Below are 21,158 nucleotides of genomic sequence, written 5' to 3' on the forward strand. Positions count from 1 at the left end.
CTGATGTGCTGAACCAAAGTAAATTAGGCCCACTACCTTCTTTTTTTTTATGTCCATGCCTACTACAGGTAAATAACATCTGACCTAATCGAAGATGGCGCCCAACTTCTTCCTCACCACTCAACGGTTTAATAACGGCCGCTCAACGTTTCCCCACCAAAGATGAACCTCAGTTTTGTCCCTATGTTGTAGGCTTAATGGGTGTCTTATTGTACAGTAGCTTGTAGAATTGAAGCATGAAATCATTTGAACAAAAAATATATATGGCTATTTCCTCTAACTACAGCTCCAAGAAGTCCATTGCTTTTCAAAGTCTACTTCATTTAAAGTGACTGTATCTGGTAAACCCTGCTCTGCTCATGTGAGACCACTGAGGCTCATCATCACCATGATAATACCCAGCACGCCCTACGCTATTTCATTTGGAGGCTTTATCACCACAGGTATTTGTCATAAAAAAAATCTTGTGCATCATCAGCTAATACTAAAACTTAATTCTCCCCGATTAAACTGCTCTAATATTCAGCCAGGTATTATTCATTGTTGCTTTTCTCCTGTTCACGGAGCCAGAAGCAAGAATTTCCCGAGGACCCCTGAAGGCAGCATCAGTCACACCTGGCGTTAATCAGCTGATGGGGGCTGATAGTGCGGCCCTGAGGAGGAGCCGCTCCAGTTGTCTCTGCTCGGTGACTGTCCGGACTCCTGATATCAAACATGAAGCTTTCAGCACTGTTGGCTGTGTTTTCACTCCTCTGCACTGACCGGAGAAGCTCCGGGATGTCTCACCCGAAACCGGCCTGCCGTTACCCGCCGTCTCAGTGGTGCCGGTCCCTGGAGATAGCGATAGCATGCAACGTGAGTAGAATAAATGCACCATGAGTCTGTTTTCAATCTTAAGTTTATGGCGTCACAACAGAATAATCATAATAATGGCTTAAATATTCACATTCATTGTGAACAAACAAAGCCAAATAACAATAAAAGTAGCATTATTTACTAGATATTAATGCGGAAGCAAAACAAACAACTTATTTCTGTATTATTGTAACTGTAAGGGAATCTTACTTCTCTTAGTATTCCCAATGCAGTTGAAATATTAAGTGTTTGTATTTTCCCACAAAATCCGCCTTATACTGAACGTTCATCTCATGTCCTTGTCAATATCTGAAATACCAAGCTTTTATTTCTGCATGTCATGTGTGAGGAAAGATTTCATTCTCTTAGAAAAACTTCTATATGCTCTTAAAGAGGTGGAGAAAAGCTCATTATTTAAGTTAATAAAAACAACAAGCACCATATTTTCATCGAGCCTCGATGTGCTAAACACGAAAATCCCCTGTCTGTGTTTAAATGAGAGTCATGCTTTGTAAATTGGACACCAGTGGTTCTTCATATGACCGGCAGAGCAGCTCTGGGTCAGATCACACAAACACTTAATCAGTTTAGATTTGAAAAAAAAAAGCAGAAGTTTGTTTTTATTTGACCGCTGAGCGTCAGAATAAAATAAAATGCCAGTTTGCAAGACATCAGAGGGCTACTGTGATGTAAAAATGTTAGTTTGACACCCCAAAGCTCTATTTACAATGAAATAAGACAAAGCAAAGCAAGTAGACGACGTAATCAGTCAAACAAAACAATCTTCAAATGGTTTTGAGTTATGTAATCTACACTTTGTTAAATAAACTGTTGCATCAATTCCCCCTTGGACAAAAACAGTCTTATTTACATCAGTGGATGCATAAAAAATGTTTTTTCCCCATGTAGGTTCAGAAGCAGTGTATGGAGTTGAACGCTACCAGACCAAACCAGGCTGTTCCTCCGGTGTCCGTTACTCTGTTCTATGAGAGTTTGTGTCCGGCCTGCAGAGTCTTCATCACCCAGCAGCTCTTCCCCACGTGGACGATGCTGCAGGACATCATGACAGTCACCCTGGTCCCCTACGGGAACGCAAAGGTACACTGATCCTCGTCCTTGGTTCACATATATAATCCTCACACGCTTAATAAAAATACTTCTCTTATAGGAGCTCCCATCTGCAAATTCTCCCTTCACCTGTCAGCATGGCGAGCCTGAGTGCAGAGGAAACATGATCGAGGTTTGAACGTTTCATCACCTGCTCTGTCACATTTTTAATGAATCCAATTTGATGACTGATCCGTCTGTTCCTCAGGCCTGTATCCTCCATTTAGCGGGACACTCAGCATTTCAGATTATCTACTGCATGGAGTCGGCTGCGAATGTTCTCAAAGCTGCCGAGCCTGTGAGTATCTACAGAATCAGCTGAAGCTTCTCCCTCACAAGGCTGTCAGTTTTAAAAAGACTTCCTTCACATCTATTTGTAAGTGAAAAGTGTCCATCCACACAGTAAAACTGACCTGCTGTATAATATTTACTGCACTGGTGTTTTGTTGAATCAGAAGGTAGCTCTGTAAAATCTAAATTGACAATTAATCTACATTGTTAGTGTTAAAGGGACATTCTCAATACATACTTGTCTTGATAAATAAAACGGGAGCTGAAAGCATTGCAGCAAAATGTTTCCATGTGGCTCCTCTGCCTCATGCCAGGATTTCCCATCAGACGTCTTCAGGGGTTCCAGGCAGTGCAGACATCACCCTAATGTCTCCAATCACCGTCAGATCCTGAGTCACATTTCTTAAAATCCTCATAGATTTTTGCTTTAGGAAGCACCCGACACCCCAGAAATCAAGTTGAAGAACCTGAAAACTTAACTTTCAATCTTATTATCAGTGTTTATTGTAAGGTAATGTTAAAAACGAATGACAAAACAAACAACATCTTTGGGTGAGCGGTGCACAGGCATGCTTTGATAAGAACACAAAGAAAAAAAAACAACTATTGACTGAGACATAAAACCGATTGGAGTGCATTTATGTAGCGCTTTTATCCAAAGAGCTTCACAATTAGCCTCTCATTCACCCTCACACATACCGATGGCAGCGGGCAACCATGCAAGGTGCATTTGGTTTCAGTGTCTTGCCCAAGGACACTTCCACACGTGGACAGGAGGAGGATCGAACCTCCAACCATGCAATCAGTTGACAACCCGCTCTACTTCGTGAAGGAGCAAATTGAGAAAATAAGAACTGTAAAAAAATAAACACTTAGTTAAATGTTTCTCCAAGACCAGAGAGTAAAACTTAGTCTACAGTAGAGAGGCCTGCTGTGTGTACAGTAGACAGTTGCCTTAATCTAATGGATGTGTGCTGTTGCTGATGCTCTGTTGTCTCAGTGTCTGCAGCTGTACGCTCCCTCCGTCTCCTGGTCCAGTGTCGACTCCTGCGTGAAGGGCGCTCTAGGACACCAGCTGATGCACGCCAACGCTGCCATGACCAGAGCGCTGAACCCCGCACACACACACGTCCCCTGGGTCACCTTCAACGGGGTAAAACACTCTGCACTGATTAGGATTGAATGATATCCTCATGTTACGAAAGACATACAGTAATAAAGTTCTGCTTTTCTTGAGTAAAAAGACAGAATTACAGTGCATGTTTGAATGAATTTGTTATTTCCTGAATATGGAGTTTTGAGCTGAACCCAATGTTTCTGTTTGACACAATTTTTGCCCCCGTACGCCCTGTTTTGAAATTGTTCAAATGCTACGGACCCCATGAAAGTAGAGCTGTCATTTTTTATTTACGGGGTCACAATTTTAAAATGAATAAAATTCATTCCACTGAATTTTTGAAAAGATAATTTTGTGGCACATATTGTGCAAAAGCTTTGGATGTCCAAAGCTTTGTACAGCACTATAAACTGCAGATTGAATATTGCTTCCCTGGACCAACCCAGTTATAATCTAATTTAAGTGAGTTGTCGATTATCACTCCTGTTTCTATTCCATGAATTCTTCTTCACATCTTCCTTGACCTCATGATTTTCTTTTTTTAAATCAAGGCCAAGGAAAAGTGGTTAGGAAAAGTCATAGGGCAACTATTCAACCACATGTCCTTCGTGAGATTGGAAAGTTAGATAATTATCTAAGTCTCAGATTCATCCTGGAAAAGTTATCAACTGTTTCTGTGTTTCAGGAATACACAGAGGAGAACGAGGACAGGGCGATGTCATCCCTTTTCCGCTTGGTTTGCCAACTCTACAAGGTGAGCACTTAATTTTTTGTTCTTATTTTGTCATTACAGTGATTATGTTTGTGGTATCGGTTCTGTTGGAAAACCATGAAGAACTTTGAACCTTCTCACAAGGTAAAAGTAAAAATTAAGTCGGAGGAAACTATTAAAGCTGATTTCTTTTTAAAAAAAATTTTTTTAAATCCAGTTTTGTGTCATGACAGTGTGGGCAAATGAAAATACAGTTTATCTGCACACACTGCCAATTTGTTTCAACACCAAAATGATTCAGATTCTGTTTGTTGGGCGTATTTGACTGTTTTGTGCACTTTTTCAGGGGGTGAAGCCTCCAGCCTGCTCTGGAGCTCCGGTCAGACTGAACAGAAGCTTCTGCTGAACACGACAAAAACAACTTTAACATGTGTGAAAAAGAAAAATCATAACATTCATAATGTACCAAATAACACTATAAAAGGTTTATTAACATGTTTAGCTTTTGTTTGTAGTTGATAAAAATGTTGTGACATCATAATTATGTGCTTCTTGGGATCGGATCTTTTGAAAGTGGAACAAATCCGTCTTGTTTTACATGTAATTTAGTTCTTCATTAACATTATTTCCATTTGAAACTAGTGACATAATAAAACAACCAGTCCGATAAATTCCATATCATTTATTGGCATTTTCCATTTGAAACACCCTGAACTCCAGAGAGTCTTTTGGCTTAGAATGAGGAACAAAAATATAGTTATTTTCTTTGACAAAACATTGGAGTGGCAGACGTATACTTTTAAAGTATACTTGATTTTTAGGCTCCAGAACATAAAATCAAATGTCCTATGTTACAGTACTTTGTCGACAAACATGTTTGAAGAATAAATATCTTTTTATAGAAGTTTGCACGACACAGAGGCTTAAAAAACAGAGTCAGCATGAACATTAATGTTGGCAGTATCAGCGCGACACAATAACAGAGCGAGAGCAGCGACTCTCCTGCTCATCAACACATTTAACACTGTATGGCACTGACGTCCTCCTGTCAAGAGCCAACACTGCTGTGTTTTAACATGCCGACGCAAGTCCTCCGATCCCTGAGCTACACACTACATTCAGCTGAATGAAAACGGAAATTAATTGTTGTTAAATGTTTCAAATCCACAGTAAAATCCAACAAGATGAAAATGCCATGCTGATGTTTTCTAGAAAAAAATGAGGAATTTTATAAAGAGAGCTTAAAAGGATTAATTCGTAATCTGGCTCTCTGTTGTACTTTTCTCTTCAGCCATGGTGGCTGTCGCTGCTTGTGTGAACTACCCAGAGCTTCAGTGTATTTCTTATTAACAGGAACTGTAAAAGCACTTCCTGTGCTGCAGCACGTAGCAAAGCTATAAAACGAAGGCTGGGTTGACACATGGGCAATGCAACTGGAGCTTTGGTGTTGGACGGTTCCTGCAGAAATAAAGGGATGGTTTCCTAACAAAAATTTTTAGGGTCATCTGATTGGATGGCAACTGATATATGTATTTTTCATATAAAATATATTCCAACCCAAGGCAGACTGCAGATGCCTGCAGTGAAACAAATCAATCACCCCCTTGTTCTATGATCATGTGCCATCTATTGAGCCTTCCAGCAAGTACAGAACAAATTTTATCTGAGCATGCTGTACACCAATGATATGACGCAATATAACTGCTGGACCTTTGTCAATACTGTCATTTTTTAAAAATATTAAAATTTTATTAAGAACATACTTTCTGAAAACAGATGTCTCAAACAAAAACAGAGATTGTAAAAGAGGAAGAATAATTTTCTCTGTCCTTAATCATTTTTGATTGACAAAGGCTTAACATTTAAACAGTATAAAAAGTGCTGATGTCTGAGCAGTCAAACACGTGACTAGCTTGAGGAAATGTGCTTCTTAACCAGCGTTAGGCAGTTTCTTTAACTGTATACCAGCAGTGCGCCAGTGATTTGGGTGAACTAGACGTTTATATTTCACATACACAATTAACTATGTAGAGACATTTTGGTACAAAGACCCAAAGCTTTGAAGGGAAGAGGAAGCTTAATGGCTGATTACAAAGTTTTCAGACGGACTAAAAGGTTAAGCGCTAGGATGTAATCTTCATTCATTACTACACAAAACAAGTAAGTGTTTAAAAGAAAGAAAAGAAAAGGTTCATCTGTTTTCATTGCAAGCTGTCCACTGGGTTCGACATTTGACATCTGTCATTTCTTGTGTGCAAATATAAACTTTGGCCTGATGATGGCGCTAGAGGTAAGGTCTGAAAAACCAGAACATTTGATCCAAATGCTCTGCTGATGAGGTTTACATGGCATTTTCATCGTGGAGCTTTGAGGGATTTCAACACTGGAAGCAAAATAAACAGTGTTTACATGCAGCTTAATTTGTCCTTTAATTGTTTTCACAGCAACTGATTCTTATTGTGTTTTTAAAGCCGGTAAATGAGCAGTTTTTCTTGCTTTTCTAGAAAACGACACTCTGAGGCTTGGCATGTTAAAAACAGCATGATGGTCCTTTAACACTAGGCTCCACTCCTGTCACACGTGAGAGTTATCTGTAAAGCTTACTAGCTGAGTTAATGAAATACTGTTAGACTAGTGTTTTCTACGACTGCCTGACCAGGAAGTGCATCGTATCATTGTGCACTTCTTGTTGTCTTCCTGGTCTTTCTACCTCAGTGACGGCAACAAACACTGCTCTAGACTGAACACGGACTCTTGAAACTAGACATTCTCAAGTCTCAGCTATCTGATAAGGAAAGGGCTTTAGATGCTGATCAAGCTGCACTAAATCTAATAAACTGTCTGCTTTTAATACTGGTAACACGTATCATTCGTAAAAACTAACACTATAAAGTCAAAGACTTTGATACAATCATCAGGTTAAAATCTAGTGTAAAAATGTACAGCATTGTAGGCTGGCAGGTGTGTTTTCAACACTTATGGCACACAGTTATCACAGTCGAGCACTATCAAATAAGACTGATAACTTGATGGAACACAATCTTTTTCGTTTGATTCATTTCAGTCGGAAACTTCTGATCTCGACATCAGATCCTGTCGGCAGGGCAGGAAGAAACAACATGGCGACTTATTTAGAATCATAAGATCCTTACAGACAATAGGAAACTCAAAAGAACAAACAGACCTTTACGTGTGGCTTAACCTTTGTGTAAAAATGTTAATTGAAACTGTTCTATTAGTTGTTTAAATGGGACGATCAGATTAACGTGAGGTTTGAGCAAGGAGGAGATTTTCCACTCGACATATTTGACACGTCCCAATTAAAGGATAAATGTGATGTTTCATATTTTCCTGACTGTCATCAAAGCCCATGAAAAGACAAAAACCCCACAAAGACCTGATCAAACTAACAAGTACTGTCTGTGTAGCAGTGTTTTCATAGACCTCCATTGTTGTACAAGAACTAATAAAATCAGTGTTGCACTGAAAGACATATTCCTTCATTATGAAGATGTGCACTGTAGTTTAATTTGGATCGATCCTACATACACCGTCCTGCTGCTGTAAATAAATAACTCAACAAATGTGTATTCATCCACAGCTGAAGCTCTATTACTTCTGTTGGAGTCATGTTTACTAAGAAAAAAATACAATTCCCTTTTTAAAATATAAATAACACATTTTAAAGGATTTACGTCCTCTGTAGGAACAAATGGTCTTGAGTGTGAGAGCCGCAGACAGAGTAAGGAAGGCGGAGAGTATTTAGAGACGAACTAAAACGTTGTCGTCTTTTCATGGGATTTTGTCGACAAGGAAAATGTATAATTTCACCAGCAATATCCTTATACGTTTAACGCAACATAACACCATGAACTCCCATCTGCTTAACAGCTCAAAGCTTCTGTGTTGCTTCCTGCAAGCCATAAAAACAAGTGAATGTTACGCTCACATATCCCGCCCACATCATATTTGTTTGGAGGTGAGGCCGTACACAGATCACAGCTGGGACCACTTTATCAATTCATAGAATCAGTTCCCAAACATTAAACGGCAGATGTGTTTAAAACAGGCGCATCAAGACTCTGAAAAAGACTTTGTAGAGTCAGAAAGGCTGCGGTTATTGCTGGATGCAGCACTTTTTGTCAGGAGGAACACAGTTAATTTCAGAGAACACTGCAGTCACATATTTGCCTTAAAGAGGAAAATGCAGCTCAGGTGGATTCGTTGGTTACACCTGTATTCTGTTTGCACAGAGCTCTTTTCCACATCCTATTTGTTCCACAAACTATTTTTCTTCTCACAAAACTGAAGTGCAAATGCTACAATCTTAGTGTATATGGATCTGAATAACTAAGAAGAAGGAGGTCTTATAATTAAAATGTTATCTGACCGCCAGACGTTTGCGAATTTTGTTGTTGACCAAGTGAGAGTCAACCAGCGGTGAGTTACCTGCCCTGCCTTCTGGTTCCTCGAGTCAGACGTCCCGTACTGTGTCTGTGGGATCAGTAGGCCTACAGTGGACGAAGCCCTTTGTGTGACTGAATAGAAGAGCTGAAGGGCAGAAACGGTAAAGTGCTACTGCGGACTAGAGGCACCCTGATAAAAAAAATGCTTTTCAAGCACATAAACACAGACAAGACCAGCAAATGTACAACAAAGAACTGTTCAAAACCCTAAAACAATGACACCGTTTAAAATCATCTCAGGTAAAAAAATAAAGGCCAAACTAATTATACAGGTGGTGTCTTTTGTATCCTCAGGACAGACTGGGCTACAGTCTTTGTCAGTGTTCAATCTCTGTGGTGCTACAAGCTGGTTTAAATATATAATATAAATTTATTATTTGATTGCTTCAGTTGCCAAATTTTCTATTAAAGGGTTTCAATTAAACGTAGAGACACGCAGGTTAAACAAAGTCTCAAATCTCTCTGGTTTGGAGGTAAATCAAACAGGAAAGACAGTTTGGGGTCGAGGGTCAGGTCAGGGGTACCCACTACATCCGTGCTACATTAGAATTATGTTTCTGTTCATACCCTGAGGTTTAGGTCCATCCATTTTCTCATCTACATCCTGTATATTTGGTAAAATGATTCATCTCTCACATCATTCTCAAACAAAGAAATCACACTCACTTATTCCATATGGACTCAGTAATTTGTTATCCTAAATTAAAACTATGGTGCAAAATAATTTCCACGACCCTGTCAGACCACCGCCATCCTCTTTCATACGTCTGAATGTTACAAACAGTTATTTTGGAGGAAGACATTTCCTTTACCTTTTGTTCTTGTTAGAGTATCTCGCCAAGGCTCCACTCTTCTTCCCAGTTCAAACGCAGCAGTGTTTGTCTGCGACACTCGCAACTGAAGCTAAGAAAAAGCAGGACGGGACACGAAGGCCGATCAGGCACCCAAAGAGAGGCTGAAATGATTCTTCTTGTTAAAATATAAAATAAGACAGAGGGGGAACGTCCCTCTGTTCTCCAGAGCGGGTGTCTCCAGTGTAAAGGGACTGTAGTGATTTTACAGACTTTATTGGTAAAGGCCTGGCCTGCCTCCGTCTCTCCACATCCAGCAGTCGTGTCTTTTAGGCGGGACAGGTTGTGCTGGTTGTTATGTGCCCATACGTAGACACGTCACCCCGTCGCCCTCCTGGCTCAGTTCTCTGTCCCTGTCGCTGCCCTCGTGTCCTGGGGAGGCCAGCGTCCTGTGGGGGCTCCGCACCGACATGGCAGCCAGATTCAGGGTCCGAGATGGGTGGGGCGAGGGGGGGCGGTACCTGCTGCTGCGGGGGTCCGGGGACAAAGAGGGGGAGGAGGAGTCTCTGTGCCGCTCCCCACCCGACTGGGACTCCTCCTCTAAGGGACTCTCCAGGTCAGACTCCACCTCCTCCTCATCCTCCTCTTCTTCCTCCAGAGTAAGTTCAAACTGGAACTTGTCCCCTCCTCCTCCTCCTCCTGAAGGAACGGCCCCTGCTGCTCCCAAAGCTCCTCCTCCTGGCATCACCTCCACGTGGTGCTCCTCTGGGCTGGAGGGCGACGGGCTGCGGGGGATCATGCTCTGGTACCACTCCCTGTTGTCCTCCAGCGTGTCCAGGATGTCCTGGGCATCAGGGTGCACCAAGTCCGCCCATGTCTCCCACAGAGGGTGGACAATGTAGTCGATAAAGCCCACCTAGTTACAGAAATGATTGTTAATAACAATGATCAAAAAGACTAATATGACTAATATGAAGTTTGTCCAATAACGACGAAGTCTGCTAACGGGTGTAATCTGAATATAATTTTATTACCATTCTGTGTTGGGAATTAAACAGAAACAGTGTTTAGACTTCTAACAACTAACTGTCCACAGATGACCACCACATACAAATCAAATAAACTGTTAATGATGCAACAGCATGCTAGTTAGATAATACAGAATTTAAGCACATTTTATATTAAAATAATAAATAGTGAATTGAAATCCATACATTTAGAATAACACTTATGTGTGCTAACTTCTAGCTGTTCAGTGTGTAAATGAATTGTAAGACATTAGCAAAGGAAGGGAAAATATTGTGTGGACAGAGAAATTCATTAAACTACTTTGCTTCCATGCTCTCCGTTGTTAACCTGTTGAAAAATTACCTTAAAATCCTTAAACTTTATAACATCTCCACTATTTGTCTCCATCCCTGCGTGTCAGTGGGTGTTACCTGGCTCTTCTCTATTGAGGCGTTGTGTTTGTCACACATGGGACTAATCTCCATGCCTTTGTCCCGCTCTCGGTCTCCCTGGGTGAAGAACTCCACCATGATACGGTCGGTCCACTGGCGGTAAATCTCCAGTGGTTTGGTTGGGTTGCTGAGGTCGGCACAGTGGACCATGTTCTGCAGAACCTGAAGGGAAGACATTCAGTCAGACGCAAAACCTCATCAACAATTACTCGGCAAAAGCAGCAGCGATAACTTGAGAAACAGTAACTAGCTTTCATTCTGACCACAACAATACACAGATGCAATGACTACTGTGTGTCCAGCAGGCGGCAGCACTTTCACATTAACTCCCTGGTTGAACATACAAACAGCTGTTCAGTTGTATGGAAGTTAGCGTGAAAACAAGCTCCTGCCAAAGTCTGAGAATCACCGGTGTACACAGGTGGGGGCGGTCGGTCTAGTATGTTCAGTGTAGGCTTGTTCTTACCTGGATGCGGTCAGAGTAGTTGTCTAGCAGCAGGACTCCCAGACTTGTCACCTTCTTGGTCTCCACCATCGTCTTCATGTCCGCCAAGAAGTTCATGTGTTTGGACATATCTGTGGCAAGCACCTAACGAAGAGATACAGCACATCTTCAGTCTGCCAAATGACGCATGTTTATGAGTCTTTATGGCCTGTACGTGCCGTCTGGGGAATGTGACGCTCTTGTTTCACATTTATTAACATTTTAAATTTGTGTTTTATTAACATTTTTTGAATTTGATGACATAGAGACGTCCCAACCGGTCGACTCTAGCTCAGCATGGGACCTGCAACATAAGGGCTGAAAACAGCAGGGGGCGTTTTGAACCATTTAAAACCCATGATTTTTTATAAATTTGGTGAGAAATATATTAACACTAGCACTGATGTGTGTCATCACGGTTCAGTCATATCATTTAGTTTACAGCTCAAAGAACATGTTTAAGTGTCGGGTACCTCTTTAAGTGTATCCACAATAGCAAAGAGTCACCAAATCTGATAAACTGCTGTAGGAAGAGTTGAGTCTTATTGGTCTGAGGTGATTCAGTATGTTTCTTTTTAAGTCATATACAATTTAAAAATACTAAACATAAGCTACAAGAGCAACTATTGACAAAATAAATACTTGTGTTTTTTTGTTTTTTAGGAATTTGACGAAAAACAGAAGCTTTGATTGATCATCAACTGAAACAGCTTTCTCATACAACATCAACTACATGATGATATTTTGCAAGCAGCTTTTTCAAAGTAGCCTGTCACTGCATAACATAACGCTGCTGTATCAGCAGAGTTTTACCGCACACAAACTGTACAAACCATGAACATAAAAAACACACTAAAGGGACAGTTCAGGTACAGCCGGGCTGAAAAGGACATATATTAATTTGTCAAGTAACAAGGGCAGCAGTCTCACCATGTCGATCACCATCTTGCGGAGTGAGTCTTTCTGTTTCTTGCTGAGATTTTGGAAGATGTCACAGTTGTCTTCTTGCAGAAGTTTGAAGCCCACAGCGAGGTGGTGATTCTCCAGCACCGAGGCATCGTTGTACATCAGCGCTAGCTCTGAACCTGTAGAGATGTGGGTTGAAATTCTGAAAACCGTAGAACACGATACCTCTAACTAATTTTAGCTCATTTAAATCAGTGCTAATAATAGCTCTGTCTGAATATGATCCTGTGCCATACTGTCAAAGTGTACCACACCCAGTTCAGTTGCAGCCGGAGTGAGTTTTCCTCAGACGTATAACATGTTCATGTCTTTGTTTTGAAGGATGTTGTGGTAGTTTTGAGCAGAGCCAGAAAGGAACCTACTGGTGTTTATTAGGAACTGGTTGGTGACTCCTGGATGGTCGACATCATGGATGGCACTAGCAAACAGAACAGCCATGATCTCCAGGTCAGTGAACACCGCCTGGGATGAACGGAGAACAGAAAACACATTAATTCAAAACAATACACTAGAGCAATATTGGCCTCTAAATATCGGTACCTATTGGTATCACCATGTTTGTTTTTCGACATGCGCTGATGATGCTCAATGGGATTTAGAAATGGTGTCACATAGTTATTCATTTTATCTTTAATTAGGCTATTCTTTATCTAAATGGTCAGCAACTGACTGATACTGAACACGATGTTTATTGAGCAATCTTTTTTAATATATTCATTATTTTCTTATTGTGTAAATGTAATATATTGTATGTATAATAATGTAAACTATTCTTTCATAAAGTTACTTGTTTAGGAGAGCAGTCTTTTGAGTAGCTTCACGTAGACATATCGGCGCAAAATCCACCAAAAAAATCACTATATATTTTCCCTTTATGAACGGTATTGGCCTCACAGATCTCATATCAGTCAACAATAAACTAATATTATATTGTCGCTATGACTTAACCATAAACTACAACAAGAAAAGCTTCCTCAGTTCAACTCTGAGCACAGGAAATATTGAATTTTGCACTGCTACTGCTAGTTTTTTATATATATATTTTTTTTATGTGACTGTCTTGTGGTCACGAGTATGTCTCGTATCACTCTGTGGTTCCTTATATTGTCTCACATTAAAATAACACACACACACAAAAAAATGAAAATAAAGGAGAGATTGTCTTCATTCACTTATAAATAATAGTTATGTAAAAAAAAATATTCCTCAGCTCACCTCTAAAGCAGGGGTGGACAGGAGGACGTGGGTGGACTGCACAACATCCGCTGCATGAATGTTATTGTGATAAGCTACGTCTGCATGGTAGTGGTCCTCCAAGGTCATCATTAACGTTATGAAGGTGTCATTTGGGATCTTAAAGGTTTTCAGAAGGTCTCGCTCCTGCACGGGCGAAGAGGAAGAGGAGAGAGTCACATTAGCTACAGTTTTTCAAACGACTGGGAAAGTCGCCTTAAATTTGCCAGCGACCAGCAGATTCTTTTGCTTTGCTAACTTTTTATGCTTTCATCCCTTTTCAGCAGACTTGCGTTGAGGGATCCTCCTACCTGGAAGATGGAGTACATGATCACCGTCAGAGGACGGTTTCCAGAAAATTCTGCTATCTTAAATACATCCAGACCCCAACGATTAATTTCCTCGACCTCCTGGAGAAGTAAAACCGGACATCTATAAGACACTGTGTGTTTCTGTGTATGTGTGTGTGTGTGTGTGTGTGTGTGTGTGGGCCCACCTTGGCCAGCAGGCTCTCGTGTGGTGTGCTGACTCCAAAGCGGGGGATGCAGGTGGGTGCCAAACTGGGGCTCTGTGTGACTTTTTTCACACCACTGATCTGTGACATCGGCCTCTTCTTTTTCTCCTTCTCCTTAGAAGGCGGAGACAGGATCTCCACGTCATGTTGTTTCTCTGCAACGTAAACAATCTGTTGAGTTTCTTGTCAATGTGATTTGGGTGTGTTTCCATCAACTGGTTTAGAGCAAGTAAACTGGGTTACAGCATAGTTTCCAGCATCATCAGAAGTTGAAGCTATAGGCCACAAATGGCTATAATTTAACAGTACACAGAACAGAAGAACTACATGTTCAAGTCGCCTTGGCCATCTAACCTTTCTACGAGAGAAAAATCGAAAGAGGTCGATGGTTCAATTGCGTTTAGACAATAGCATTCGGACCTGGAAATAGTATTATGAAAGGGTGTTAAGTCAGACTTCACAGCCCCATGGGAATATCAGGGAAGATGCCGACAGCGGAAACAGCTGATCACTCTGCAAGTTAAATGTTCGCTACGTCAGAACTCGACAAACGCATCCCTTTTCCATTTAGCGCATCAACTGTTTTTTCGACAAAGGTAAAAACCGTCCCAAGTGAATATAAAACTTTTTACGATCAATTGAGTTTTATCAATTTTTTTCCATTAACAGTAAAATTACTACTATTACTATTAGAGCTTCTACAAACTATGGCTGCCACCTCTACTGCTGCTGCTGCTACAATCCTCTACAACCAACTACTCAGCAATTACCACCAATATCAATACTGCTGATGCAACTTTACAGCTTTTATTCTGTCAGCATTAATCATGTACAATTACTACTTCTGGTGTGAGTACTGCTAACACAAATTCAATTAAAAATACTGCAGCTGCTAATTCTGCTGCGACAAACAGTACGACCACATGAACTATAAATATGAGCTGTACGATTTTAAGTGTTGTTACAGCGATTACTACCACCACTGCTGAGCTAAGACTGTACCTAAACAGTTACCACAGCTGTCACTACAACTGCTACTAACATGGTACGACAACACCTAGCAAAAGCAAACCAGTCTTTGAAAAAGCACTGAAACCTGTATATTTGTACATCCTTTCAGCTGAGGTGAGACGGTCAGGATAAAAGAAGATCTGTTCACGAATGAAGATATTGTCAAATACAGATCTTCACCTAAATATCACACAAATACACGTGTATATAAATGAGTCATCTTCACTACATCAGCACAACAATGTGTCTAACTTGTTCAAGGGAGCATCTGTGCTTTTGTTCAGTATAGTTTTTTAAGACAAAGGTGGCAAAGGCTGTAAAAACTTGAATGGAATCAATAAACATGACGTGAGGAGCTCCGTGCTTCATGTTAAATGTAAAAAAAGAACAAAAACAGAATTACAGAATCATTTTGCCTAACTTTGGTGGCAACCAATAAAACAAAGTTTACATGTAAAACCCTGTTTCACAGTCAGGATATGTGTTAAAACTGGACTATGTACTCAATATATATATAAAAGAAAATTAAATAAGAGAGAATGCTCGTTTTGGAGGTAAAATTCAGTTTCAGGATAAAAGTTGAATTAGAAATAGATTCAAATTTAAGCAATATGTTATTTGTGTGAACCACGGTTGGAAAGTCACTGACAAACACAAATGTATACATGTACGTATAATGAAGCACACCTGCAGTAGGCTATATGAACGTATATGAAGGGACTACATGGCAGTGCCACTACTAGTAGAAAGCTATGGATGATGTCAGTTTCTCAGGAGCTCAGCATTGTCTTGAGCTTGATGACGAACTGCTTTATTTGTCTTCCCAATTGTGGGTTTGAAAAGGGCTTGATCACGTATTACAGGTTTGAGATTTATTTTCTAACCCACAGTGAAGCTCGTAATCCTTTAAGTAAAAACACGGAAATCATCTAAACAAAGAATCTACCGACAGTATCAACATAATCTCTGTATGACTTGTTGACACAAAGGTGCTGTCCCAGCAGACACGATAGTGCTGAAAATGACTCATCCGTATTTGTACAAACCAAGGAAATAATGATCCCATTTCTCCATCAGATAGCCTGCTTTACCTCACGTCCACATTTCATTCTTCACATCCACGTTTTTTTTTAAAGCACGGCAGGAATGATTGCCTGAACAATATCCAGATCTGAGCCCAGATAAAAGCACACGCCATCATAAGGATGCAGAGCGACCTGAGTGGCAGCGTCACATGAGACGCTGTCTGGCCTCTCTCACCTCTCTCACAGTGCCTCCTCTTCCTCACATTCAAAACCATGGTGTTCATTTCCAATCGCAGCCGGGCTTGACGCCGAGGCACTCATGTCAAATTGGCAACCGATTGACAGCTCCATTCTCGTTCGGCCGGACCTCCATCCTGCCGGCAGGGCTGTTGAAGACTGAGCCTCCTATTGATGCAACACGCCGTCTAATAATATTGCACCCTGTTGCTACGACAACGCCACACAATGTGTTCGGGAATGCTGTCTGTTGCCGCGCCTCCTTCTCTTTTAGGAAAGGAAAAATCCTCACCTTCTCCATTCCTACTCCCTCTCCTTGAGAAACGTGCTCTCTTCATATTTTCAGTTTTAAATCTTTCTTATATTCACAGTTCGTCCCTCCTTCTCTTTTTCCTTTCCTTCAACATTTTTTATAATGTTTCTTTATATATCCTCCGGTTTCACTTCCTTTCCTTCAAAAGCAATCGCCTCCCTCTCCCTTTTTAAAAAATCTTTGATTTCTCATTTATTCAATATCCACTTGTCAACTTTCTTAACTTCTTTTCGATGTACTCTTCCATCTTTAAATGTACTAAAACCCTTCTTTTCCACTTTCTGTGCTTCCCTTTCCTTTCTTTTTATACCATTTCTTCTTCTTTGCTTTACTAAAACACATGAAAACTATTCCTCATCCTTTACAGATCTAATTTTCTTACCACACCTCATACAGTATACACCACGCCATGCCAACATTCACATATTTTAAACAGCAGTTTGGTATAAAGCTCGTGTAATACAACTAACAGCAGAACAGTCAATAAAGCAAGTGATGGAATTCTGCAAATGCATTTCTTCATGTTAGAAGACCACTACAGACACGACGTGTTCAGGATAATACCAAATATCATTTATTGTATTTTATTTTATTATCACTGGTTATCAATCAACTGACTAAATATTAGAGGCACTTCAACAGCACCACAGACTGCAGCCTCTAAAATGACCAGTTGAATCAACATCTCTGTAAAAATAATAATTTCCTGAAAGTAAAGTTCTTTGCAGGGGCGCTGTATTAGCCTGCATCAGTTTTAGTTAACTGAACCAAATCAACTGGCAACAGAGGGCATGTTTCCATAAGAAGGGGGTACAGCAGCTTCCTTTTCCACAAGCCAAGTGTTCCTTTCATTCATGTACAAACTCACCAAGGAAGGTGTTGGCGATGAACTCTGAGACCTGATTCCCTGAGCGGCTGGTCTCTGATAGCTGCGTCAGCTCGCGGTTCAGCATCCTCTTAAACTGTGTAGACACATCAAAGGCATTAACAAAAACTGTGGTTTGTCCAGGTAAGAATGCAGATAAACATGTTTAAAGTACACAGACAAGGTGCACGTGTTGCATGTTTAAACACTGATACAGCAGTTACCTTAATTGTGATACATTAATATAACTACATATGAGACCATAGTGGAGGTATTGTGTTTCAAACTAAAACCACTGTTTCACTTCCTTCTTTGCCCTATACGAAGAGGGTAATCTTGTTGAAAGGGATTTCAAAAATCAGCTATGAAAGCTCACCTCTACAGACAAAGCATGTACAGTGCATGTTATTATTGATAATATGTCATTTGTTTGCTTTTACTGAATACTTCTGGTGTTGCTTTGATGGCTTTTGTTTAGAGTTTTTCATTCAAATGAAAAGGTGCTTCTTAATAGTAATACATAAATACATGTATTTATACCTGGGCCATACTAAAGGATTTATCAAATCTTAACAGATGTTGATGTGAAATGTGAAAGACTCCATACATAATGACATGTAATGATACATTTAACAGCTTTGTTTCTGTAGTTTGTGGTGACCACACAATAACTGAAACGGATTCACGGCAGGCATAAGACTATGTAAGAAAGGTGCAGAACTAGGTGCAATAACAGATAGTTATCTCCAATGAAATGGATGGAAATACGGACAACGGTTGAAACCATAGAACCCTAAATTACTATGGTTGCAACTACCTTAAAATAAAACATAAAGTCATTTATTTACAGTACATGCATGTCACTTGGTTGGTTGACTTAATTTACAAAGCTTTATAATAACCTCAAGATGCTCCTCCATTACCTTTGCAGTGGTTTGTTTGTCAAACAACAACATGACGCGGGACTCCAGCACTGCAGCACATGTACAGTAGACTGATGCTCACAGAACATTATTTCTATGTCTTTTTTTTAGATATATAAAAGAAAACACACTGTAATATCTCTGAGTAGGTTGTCTGTTTGCAGACACGAAGGAGAGATCTGCACTGTGGTTGTAAAAAATCGCCAGAGAAAGTTTTTTTAAAACAAGTTTTCAGTTTCATCGCAGCGGTAGCTCCCACACTGATTATGTAACAGCTTTGGCACGTGGTGGCTGAGGAAGGAGGGATGGTATCTGGATGAGAGAGAGAGTGATGCTGCAGTGGCTACTATGTGACACACATTATGGGCACAAACAAACATACTTACATGAAGCATAATCATGTGGCTTTAACCAAAACCTTTCTGTTTATCATCTGTTTGAATTCTCCTGTAGCTTTTTAACACAACTGCTCCCTCTATCATGCTTTCCTGCACACACATTTTCACAAACATGCAACATATTCCTGCTTCAGTAAACCAAACCACAGCTCTTAATTACTTTACATTACAAATTCATGACACCTTTCCCCCCTCTTTGCCTTTTCCCCTCTATTTCTGTTTCTCATACACACTCACACACATGCATAAACATACACACAATTTCAACATCCATCCCGTTTGTAGATCCGCTCCTGTGTCAGATCTGACAGGCACACTCATTCAGCATTCAGCCCCCAGCCCCCCCTGCAAAGCCTGCACTGACGATCAATGGGTCCAAATGTAAACAAGGCAAGGCGGCAACGCTCCCCGTCGCTCACCTGTCTGAGTCTCCAGCACAGACAAACGCAGAGAGCCGACGCAGGCATGTCAACCCACGCATGTTGATGTTAGAGGTCGCTAAAAATCCAAAACGTCAAGCAGACAAGTTTTCTTGCGGGCTGCCCACTCAGTTCTGCTCCCAATTGGCAGGGACGGTTCAAACACGAGAAGAAATCCGTTTGTAAATAAAAGTTCCCACAGTCCCATGTGCTGTCCTGTAGGTGAGGGCGGGGGGTGGGGGTGGGGGGATCGGAAAGGAAGGGTGGGGTGAGGTAGGAGAGGTTGGGAAGGTTGGGGATGTGGTCTAACATCGGGGCAGAAAGGGTGTGGACTGCAGTCGCTCATCCAACGTCTGTCACACACTGTCAATGAGAAACATGAAGAGGGAGACAGGGATGCTGTGAGGAACCCCCCTCCCCCCGCCCTGCATGTTGCCCCCCCTCTCTGTCCAATCAGATTCATCTGGCTTCAGGGGCTGGGTGGAGGAGAGGGATTTGATTGGCTGACTGGGAGATGGAGGGGGATTGAGTGTAGCAGTCAGACAGTGGAGAGAAGCACGAAGAAGGGAAGTGAGGAGATGCTGATTAACTCTTTCAATGGAGGGGGGACGCCATTCATGAACCCGAGTGTTTCTGTGTTCACACTGCAGCTGCATGTGTCATAACATCACATTTTCTCCCCTCAAATGTGACTCAGATCTGTTTTCTAACAAGAATAAAAAGGAAAAAGCTATTTGTACATTGCTATTGTTGCTCTGCACACACAGCTACAATATCTGATCTGGTCGCACGTGACCAGAGATGGGCATTGATGAGATTTTATGCCATTCAATGCCATTAGCGATTCTGATCAGTCCAATTCTTTATCAACTCCCTTATTGATTGATCAATTTTGTGTGGAAAAAGGAGGAGGAAGATGTTTCAACATATTGCTGGTGTTTCCAACCTTACATGAAATGTATAACTTTACAGACATTACAAGCATCACTGTTGTCACCTTTCTGTGTGAGGTGAAGTCACGCTTTGGACCAGTTCTTCCTCACCACCATGACTCCTTCTTGTTTCAAGTTTCCAGCAGCATATGATGTCATTGCTTTGATAAAAGGAATCGATAAGCTCAGAGGCATACGATTCTGGCCCATTCTTAAAGAGTCTCTAAGTGAGTCAAATGTCCTCTCACCTTATTGGATGCCATCTCCCCGACTGAGTGTCTCGTCTGCAGCGTCTCAAGCTGGTCCAGACACCAGTCCAGCTCTTCCAGTGTCTCCACCGCCAGCTTCTGGTAGGGCTCCTCTGAAAGGTCACACATACACACGTTACAGGTCAGTTGTGGGACTGCTTTCAAATCATCCCCATGTTGAATCTTGTTAAGCAATCCAGAGGTGTGGGATTGCTCATCTGACTAACTGTTTCTTTGTTGTGTTGCGTTGCATTTGTCCTGGTTTAAAAAGGAACCACGGGATGTTATGTTTTTAACAACATGATTGAATTGTCATGCTTTACATTACATTACATTACATTAAGCTGACGCTTTTGTCCAAAGCGACTTTCAATAAGTACATTCAACGATTAGGGTACAAACCAAAAGAGCAAGTTATTAAGTAAGGTAGCTTCAAAGAAGTCGATCTATAGAGTGCTAGATATAAATGGGTTAAAAAAAAAAAAAAAAAAACATTTTCTTTTTCTAATAAATCATCTTCTTAGCCAAGGTGCATTTAATCAACAACAGCAAACACAAATTAAAAGATCACACTCTTTAACGTGTCACGTCTTTCATGTTTAGTAATACATTTTTTTCAAAAAAAGATAATAACATAAAGGCATTTTAGCAGTATTTATGTGATAAAGCTCAGTGTCCCACAACACGGGGATATCAGCACTGACCTGTAAGGCATGGCTTACACATGGAGGGTTGATTGCTGCTTGTTGGCCGTCTGTAACAAGGAACAGAGGAGGTGTTAGCAGAATAAG

At 40.8% G+C, this 21,158-nt stretch overlaps 2 protein-coding genes across 5 annotated transcripts in view; one reads left to right on the plus strand and one right to left on the minus strand.

Moving 5' to 3' along the window:
• Positions 1-714: 714 nt before the first annotated feature.
• LOC310966698 (gamma-interferon-inducible lysosomal thiol reductase-like) lies at positions 715-4,488 on the plus strand (the record flags this gene model as incomplete). Its single annotated transcript, XM_083940524.1, has 7 exons — positions 715-855; positions 1,765-1,953; positions 2,024-2,095; positions 2,171-2,260; positions 3,254-3,406; positions 4,056-4,124; positions 4,429-4,488. The coding sequence occupies 7 exons, from the start codon at positions 715-717 to the stop codon at positions 4,486-4,488; spliced, it is 774 nt and encodes a 257-aa protein (XP_083796650.1).
• Positions 4,489-4,773: 285 nt separating this feature from the next.
• Positions 4,774-21,158, minus strand: part of pde4cb (phosphodiesterase 4C, cAMP-specific b) — a 46,612-nt gene continuing 30,227 nt past the window's right edge. For all 4 annotated transcript variants that reach the window (XM_083911050.1, XM_083911049.1, XM_083911052.1 and 1 more), the window contains 11 exons: positions 21,072-21,121; positions 20,368-20,480; positions 17,451-17,544; positions 13,979-14,151; positions 13,794-13,892; positions 13,465-13,629; positions 12,612-12,711; positions 12,214-12,368; positions 11,266-11,388; positions 10,779-10,961; positions 4,774-10,255 (listed from right to left, as the gene is read on the minus strand). In XM_083911050.1, coding sequence (XP_083767176.1) covers positions 9,695-10,255; positions 10,779-10,961; positions 11,266-11,388; positions 12,214-12,368; positions 12,612-12,711; positions 13,465-13,629; positions 13,794-13,892; positions 13,979-14,151; positions 17,451-17,544; positions 20,368-20,480; positions 21,072-21,121 — 1,816 coding nt within the window. In that variant the 3' untranslated portion in view covers positions 4,774-9,694. The remainder of the gene's footprint in view (positions 10,256-10,778; positions 10,962-11,265; positions 11,389-12,213; positions 12,369-12,611; positions 12,712-13,464; positions 13,630-13,793; positions 13,893-13,978; positions 14,152-17,450; positions 17,545-20,367; positions 20,481-21,071; positions 21,122-21,158) is intronic.

The sequence above is a fragment of the Echiichthys vipera genome (assembly GCF_963691815.1).
Source record: "Echiichthys vipera genome assembly, chromosome: 3".
In the NCBI taxonomy this organism is placed as follows: domain Eukaryota; kingdom Metazoa; phylum Chordata; class Actinopteri; order Perciformes; family Trachinidae; genus Echiichthys; species Echiichthys vipera.